This window comes from Nothoprocta perdicaria, unplaced genomic scaffold, assembly GCF_003342845.1.
Source record: "Nothoprocta perdicaria isolate Ctin4 unplaced genomic scaffold, notPer1 scaffold_189, whole genome shotgun sequence".
NCBI classification, from domain to species: domain Eukaryota; kingdom Metazoa; phylum Chordata; class Aves; order Tinamiformes; family Tinamidae; genus Nothoprocta; species Nothoprocta perdicaria.
In genome coordinates, this window is record NW_020455082.1 from 993,892 (window position 1) to 1,001,379 (window position 7,488).

Sequence of the window (7,488 nt, forward strand, 5' to 3'; positions counted from 1 at the left end):
TCCTGCCTCAGTTTCCCAGGACGGAGAGGGGGGAAGCGGGCACGGAGCAGCGCCCGGAGCGGCCCCAGGGCCCAGGCAGCCGGGCACGAGCCCCGCTGCCCCGCGCTCTTCGCCACACACCGGCCAGGGCCTGCGGGGAGCCCCTGTGGGAGCCACTGGCCGGGGGGCTGCTCCTGCTGGGTGCTGCGGTGTGGGGAGAAGGCAGAAGTGGGTGCCACACAAACACCCGCTCCACGGCGGGTAAAGTGATGGCTGGGGGAGATGGAACAGCCCCCCCGGCCTTGCTCCCCCCATGGAGCTGCCCCGTGCAGTGCCAGCCTCTTTGCACCCAGGACACGGAGGCTCGGGAGAGGTCGGGAGCCAAGGGCTGCCCTGGAGAGGAGCGGGCACCCGGCTGCAGCGCCAGGATGCGCCCCGGCAGCTGCCTCCTGAATTAGCCTCCATCAAGTTAATTGCCAAAGCGCTCCAACCCTGAAATTATACATTAAAGCTGTCACTCGTAGGCTCCCAGAGATTCCCTCCTTCCCGGCAAAAGGCAATTCTGCCTGTCCAAGCAGAGGGAAGATGGATTCCCTAGTGCAGGATCCGCCGGAGCTGCTCCCAGCCTCATGCGCTGCTCCTGGGTCCTGCTCGCAGGCGGTTTCCTTGGTCTCGCTGCAGCCTGGCCCTTCCCTTCGTCCCTGCAGCCTTGGGATGCCCAAAGAGCCGAGAGAGTCTCCATGGGGCTGCAGGGCCTGCCAAGGCCTTGGGACAGCCCTGGAGCAAAAAGAAAACCCAGAGGGAAAACTATCCCCTGGGGTCCCAAAGCTATTGAAAAGGACCCTGCCAGGAGAGCTGCTCAGCACGGGTGTCCTGGGCACTGAGCACCTGAGGTGGCCCGAGGGCTGCTGAGACGCTGTTGTCATCGCTCAGGGGCTGCAAAGGGACCTTCTGTCCCAGCCAACACCAAGGTCTCCTGAGCCAGAGACCTGTCCTGTCCCAGGATGGGAGGAGGCGCCGAGGGCACCATCCTGGGAAGCAGGAAGGTGCCTGTACCTGGGGCCAAGTGGGAGGAGAGGAGGGGACAGGTGGGACTGTGCAGCTGGTGGCAGTTCAGGAAACTTGGGTGAGGATCTTCCTGCTTTTGCTCAACCCCTGGCTCCAAAGGGTGGGAGCCTTGGAGCAGGACCCATGGGCACCAAGGCCCATGGGGATGGGCCCATATGCAACCCTCTTCCCTGCTTGGAAACCGTTGCCCGAAGCCTTCCCTGCAGAGAGGGCATCCAAGCGGGACCTGACCGTCTTCTCCTTGCTCCCGCAGTGAGGAGCGGGCGCCGAGGGGAGATGTGTCCTGCCTGGGGCTGATTCCCCCGCCGCGGGAATATGCAGCCTCGGTGCCGCAGGGGCAGCAGCAGGGCAGCGGGCGGCGGGCGCGAGCAGGGCACCGTCCGGCATGGTGACAACGTTCAAGATCGCCGTGCTGGGAGCCCAAGGCGTGGGGAAGAGTGCCATCGTCCGCCAGTTCCTCTACAACGAGTTCAGCGAGGTCTGCGTGCCCACCACGGCCCGCCGCGTCTACCTGCCCGCCGTGGTCATGAACGGCCACGTCCACGACCTGCAGATCATGGACTTCCCCCCCATCACAGCCTTCCCGGTCAACACCCTGCAGGTAGGTGAGCCGGGCAGAGCGGGGCCGGCCATGCCGACGGCTGCTTCCTGCAGGAGAAACTCCATCGTGGGCCTCCCTGGGCTGGGGCTCCTCACGGACCTCCACACGGGGCTCCCAGGCTTCAGCTCCGGGTTGCTCCATGCACGGTCATCTGGAGACACCTTCCCCCAAGAGCACGTGTGGGTTCCGGGGACAGGGGCTTTCCTGTAGGATGCTGCATTTCCTGGCTGGCCACTCGTCTGCTGCCCCATCTTGGTGTTGTGCTGGTGACTCGTGGGGGCAGTGGGATGTGCTGGGATGGCCCCACAGATGGCGGCATCTCCGCCAGGGCTGGGCCCGCTGGTGTCACAGAGCCGCCCCACCGCGTGGGGAAAGGGCTGTGTGTTAGAGGGGCTCCCTCTGCTCCGTGCTGGTGGGGACGAGGCCGGGTGAGCGCTCCAGGGAGAGGGGGAGCGTGCCGGGAAGGACAAGTCCGTCAGAGAGCACCTGAAATAGCAAAGGGTGATCTACTGACCTCATTTATTGACTCCATTTACACCATTCCTCAGTGCGCTGTGGTGGGAACAGCCGGCAGTTCCAGGGAGCAGGGGGTGGTTGCAGAGTTATCCCAGAGGAGAGGAGAGTTGGGAAGGGAGGAAGGGAAAGAGGCCCAGAGAAGCCCCGTGGTGTCTCCTCACGGTGTCTCCTCAGGGCTCCGAGCACCCTGGCACGCAGGGATGGAGCCTCGGGAGCTGCGTCTTCCAAAGGCTCTCTGGTAACCAGGCTTGAAGCATCATGGTCTTCACTTTTTTCCTCATTTCTGAACACTGTAAACATACCCGAGTGATTCACTGTGTGAAAGTGTCTTGTTCAGGGAGAGCTGATGCGCTTCCCTCCTCATGCACTTCCCCTGGGCCCCGCAACCTTCACACAGCTGGGGAGGACATGGAAATACCCCTCGCCAGGTGCTGCAGCTGCACCTGCAGCCAGGGAGGTAATTGCAGGGAGAGAAATAGGAAATTGGGGCAATTTTCCACTGCCACATCATGCAAAAGCCTTGACCTGCCATGGGCAGAATCTGCTCACCCATTACCTCCAGCGCCAGTGGACATCGCTAATTAAGACACCTAATTTGCAGCCCGTGGAGGGTGATGCTTTCTGCACTGAGTCCCTCCCTGCACAGCCGCTGCCTGGGGCCTGGGACTGCACCCAGCCCCTCCATCCAGCTCCACTAAGGCCCCTTCACAACACAGCAGGTTTTAATCCTCTTTTAGGAGAGGAATTGGGACTCACAAATCCCCTTATCCGTCCTCTGGGTGAGTTGGAGGGTGGTGGAGAACGATCTTGGGAAGCGCAGGAGGCCGGAGGCTGCAATCGGGATCCCCCCTCCGGCGCTGCAGCATCTCGGACGGGGCGGGCGCCGGGAGTGACCCCTCTGTGCACCTTGCAGGAGTGGGCAGACGTGTGTTGCAGGGGGCTCCGGAGCGTCCATGCCTACATCCTGGTCTATGACATCTGTTGCTTTGACAGCTTCGAGTACATCAAAACCATCCGACAGCAGATCCTGGAGACGAGGTAGGTGCCCCGGCGCGTGGAGCCGCCGCAGCTCAGCCCTGTGGCACACGCTGCTCCTGGGCACCCTTTGCAGCACCCGGAGCCCAGTAGCGAAGGCAAGACCTGCCATGCAGCAGGGCATGCGCCGTCATCGCGAGCGGGCAAGGAGAGGGGTCTGGAGATGCCCTTTGGCCAGACATGAGCGCGGCTCCAGGCTGTGAGGGAGGAGGAGGGGGCAGCATGTTTGCCTGGCATCCTGGCTTACACCTCTTGAAAGCAGCCGAGGTGCCACCAGAAATCACTTTGGGGTGGGTTGGGGTTCATGGGCTGGCCCAGGAAGCAGCAGGACAACCAGAAGCAGCTCTGCTCTGCATCCCTTCCCTCCTCCTCCAAAGCTCTTCTGTTTGCAGGGTCATCGGAACGTCTGAGACGCCCATCATCATTGTGGGCAACAAGCGAGACCTGCAGAAGGGCCGGGTGATCCCCCGCTGGAACGTCTCCAACCTGGTGAAGAAGACGTGGAAGTGCGGCTACATCGAGTGCTCGGCCAAGTACAACTGGCACATCCTGCTGCTCTTCAGCGAGCTCCTCAAGAGCGTGGGCTGCGCCCGCTGCAAGCACGTGCACACCACGATCCGCTTCCAGGGCGCCCTGCGCAGGAACCGATGCACCATCATGTGAGAGCTCCCGGGCCCCCGCCGGCCCCGCAGAGCTCGGAGGCAGAGCACGGGCCGCTGCTGGGGTGACACGTGGGGACGGGACACCTAGGGACATGGCCGTGGTGCTGTAGGCAGCAAGGAGCGAGGATGGACCTCGGCTAAACCTGCAGAGCCCAAGGCCTCCCGCTGCCTCCCTGTGCTCGGGGCCAGCGCTGTGGAGAGGTGGGTTGTATCTCGGCGGCTTCCACGGGGTGGCCTCCAGGTCATCCCCATGGGCTGGCCTTGGGCTGCTCCTCGGGAGATGCTCATGGAGAGGGATGGCCCTTGGGCTCTCCTGTAGACCTCAGATTCCTACCCTGACATTCACCACCGTGTCCCTGCTCCTCGCCAGCCTGGCCTGGTCTCTTGGCCGGTCACGGGCACCTGGCCACAGCGGCACAGGCAGCCGGACCCCCGGCTCGAGAAAGCGCTGCTGTTCCCCCCACCAGCTCCTCTTCTCCAGCCTGGGCTTCCTCCAACTCATGCTCCATCCTTCCACCCATCTGCCCCTTTCCGCCCTCCACCACCGGTCCCTGCCCTTGTGCTGCTGTTGCCGTGTCCCCGACCTGCCCTGAGGTGGCTTTTCTTGCTGGAAAACCATCCGGCCCTGTGGTCTGGCCAGCAGGAACCCCGTTTGTTCCCCCAGAGCCATCAGGGGGTTCATTCCTGCTTGCCAGGCTTCATTTCCTGGCAGGATTTCTAGGTGAAACCAAGGCAGGGAGGACAGGAGCGGCGGGTGCTCCCAGTTCATGCTCCCGCCTGTCCTGGGAAGCACTCCTGCTTTCCCATCCAGAGCGCAGCCCTTTCCCCGAATCCCATCTATCGGTGTGTGAGCCAGCCCCGGAGCCAGAGGCGCCCGTGTCCCCCACGTCCCCACTCGCGCCAGGGCAGCCTCCCCGCCCCGGCAGTGCCGGCACCCCCGGCCGCGCTGCCATCCTGGCCCTGGCGCAGCCGTTTTCCCGGGAAAAGTCCCCATTTTCTACCTCTTGTCCGGGGCCGAGCGCCCTGCCACGGCCCGGGGAGGTGACCCACGAGCCCGGCGGCCGCAGGGCCCCGTCCCTGTCACCTTCTGCAGCAAGGGGACCCGTGGGGCAGCTTTTCCCTATGGGCGATGCTCTCCCCACTGGTACCGCTGCTCCCCGGCCTGGCAAAGGGGCTTTTTTTTTCTCTTTTTGACCCCCCCCAAACCCGCTTGCTTGGCCCCAGGCCTCCAACTCGCCCGCCGCGGCGTCTGGGTGGCCAAGCAGGGACTGGGCTAGTGGGTGCCCGGCCAGGGTGGCCAGGCTGGAGGGGCTCTCCCTGCCCGGTAGACACGGCCCCCGTTGCGAAACAAGAGCAGCCCCCCAGCCCAGGGTTTGGTGCCCTCAGTTAGCTCCCGTTTAACCCCGGTAACACTTTCTATTAAGAGTCGTCCAACTCCCACGGCAGCACGTGACGTTTTTCTGGCCTTGCATCCCAGCTGCGCTCCCCAGAAATGAAGGGAAAAGAGAAAAACTGGGGGGAAACCCGTTTTTTTTTTTCCAGGTCGGGGCCTGGCACGGGGGGTTAAACACCCCATCCTTCACCACAGCCCGTCCCAGCCTCCCCTCGCCGGGATTTAGCAGCACACGTGAGTCCATGGTAGTGCCCTGTCACTAGCTTTAGCCCCCCGGACTGTTTGGCAAGGAAATTCCCTGGTAAATGCTAAGAATAAAGCATTTCTGAAGTGCTCCAACGTACACATATCAATGACTAAGCCAATACATCGTTTGTTATAGTCCGGTAGCCTGCAGTTTATAGCACAACTAGTTATACGTTTTTATAGCATCTGATTTAGTATTTTGGAAGAAAAAAAAAAAAAAAAAGGTTATAAATACAATTCTTATATTCTACTGCACTTTATAGACAGAGAAAGTTATATTAGTAATAACACCTCGCCGCTTAGGTAGCGTCTCCCAGGAGACCCGGGGCTGCCAGGACGTGTTTCCCAGTGCGGCTCCCAGGCAGGAAAAGCGGGATTAGGGGCGGGGGTCGGGGCAGGGCTGGATCATGGAGATGGATCAGCGGGATCCCTCCGGCAGCTGAACTGCCTCCCCCTCTTCCCGAGGGAAACCCTTAGTATAAAGTGTTACCGCTCTACACACGGCCGTAGCTCCGCTCTCACTCGACTTCCACGGCCAAAGTGGATAAAATGCCCCGTTCCCGAGCAGCGCCGAGCGCCTGGTCCAGCCCCGCGCGGCCGAGGCTGGCGCGGGAGCGGCACCTGCCGGGATGCACCGTTCCCGTTCCCGAGCCGGCGCGCTCGCCATTCCCAGCGCCTGCCTTGCCCTGCCCGGTGGCACCGTGTCCCCGAGGTGGCTGCCCAGCCCGTGACACGCCGCACCCGGTGTTGGAAACCGAAATAAAATCAGGTCTGTTCCCTCTTGTTCTGTACCTGCTCGCTCTCGTCTTTGCTTGCAGCGCCCGTGGCCTTCCCCGGGGAAGAGGCCGGAACGGGAGCATTAAGTGCAATGTTGTGGTACCGGCTCTGCAAGGTCCGTGTTGGGGACAGCTTTGGTTCATCCGGTGCCATTCGAGGGCCTGACAGCTCATACACCAGCCCCAAGGCAACTTTCTGCAGCCAGAAAGGACCATTAAAAAGTAATTCCCCAAACCAGGACTGAGCTGGAGAGGAGGGGAGAAGCCCCCAGCCCTTTGGCCAGGCTGGCAGAAATATTGCTGCCCAAAGCACGTTGCAAAGGGGATGTCTGGGGGAATGCGGTTGGTTTCTCCTCTGCACCAGGGCGGTGGTGGCTGGAAAAGCACCTCTGTCCTGTTGGACTGAGCCAGGTAGGAGCCGGCACCCGGCGCCGGTGCCTTGGGCCTACGTTTGCAGCCAGGCTCTCCCCATTCATTCCCATTTCACTCACTGAGCACCAAGGCTTTGGGAAAGGAAGCTTGGGGGTTGAAGGAGCATGGCTGGGCGCTCCCCTTGTCCTCTCCTCCCTGCCTTTGACCGAATCCTCTCCCCAAAATCCCACCTCTGTTGGCCCAAGCCAGGATTTCGTAGGGTAGGGAAGGAAGTTTCGGCCGGGGGTTCTGAGCAGAGAAGAGGCCACGCGGTGCTCGGGGAGGAAAAGCAAAAACCCCGGCGAGCGCAGGCAGCCCCCGGGCTGGCTCCAAAATGCCGCCAGAGCCGGGCCGCGTTTCTGCCTTTTCCACCCTTGGCTGGCACGAATCAAAGGGATCCCACGCGTTTGCTCAGGTCTTTGGTACTGTAAGTGCCGTTAGCCCCGTGACACAGACAGGGAAGGGCGCAGAGCGGCGGGTGCTGGGGGACACGGGTGCCCGCAGCCCCGGCGCCGTTCAGCAGCCCCGCTCGCCTCCCCCTGCCCCACGGTGCTGCCTTCTCTCCATTCGTGGCTCCGAGCCCCATCTCTCCAACCACATCAGTCACAGGAGCCTGATTAGGAGCGATGAGTCCAAACCCAAACCTGCTGCAACGGATCCGCTCCGCAGAGCCCAGGGGTGCAGCTGCCTCCCAGGGACCAGCACCCTTGGGATGCCCTGACTTGTGCAAAGCCGGCGTTGGGGTCAGACCCAGGCTTCCTCCTCCTGCTCCTCCTCCTCCTCCTCAGCGGGGTGGCCGGG

General features: G+C 62.4%; 2 protein-coding genes across 2 annotated transcripts in view; one reads left to right on the forward strand and one right to left on the reverse strand.

Annotated features, from left to right (window-relative positions):
• The first annotated feature begins 1,432 nt into the window (after positions 1 to 1,432).
• RASL10B (RAS like family 10 member B) lies at positions 1,433 to 4,256 on the forward strand. Its single transcript, XM_026036998.1, has 3 exons — positions 1,433 to 1,648; positions 3,078 to 3,202; positions 3,592 to 4,256. The coding sequence occupies exons 1-3, from the start codon at positions 1,433 to 1,435 to the stop codon at positions 3,860 to 3,862; spliced, it is 612 nt and encodes a 203-aa protein (XP_025892783.1). The 3' UTR covers positions 3,863 to 4,256.
• Positions 4,257 to 6,265: 2,009 nt separating this feature from the next.
• The window catches only part of GAS2L2 (growth arrest specific 2 like 2), a 4,515-nt gene continuing 3,292 nt past the window's right edge, over positions 6,266 to 7,488 (reverse strand). The window contains exon 7 of the mRNA XM_026036972.1: positions 6,266 to 6,472. Coding sequence (XP_025892757.1) covers positions 6,266 to 6,472 — 207 coding nt within the window. The remainder of the gene's footprint in view (positions 6,473 to 7,488) is intronic.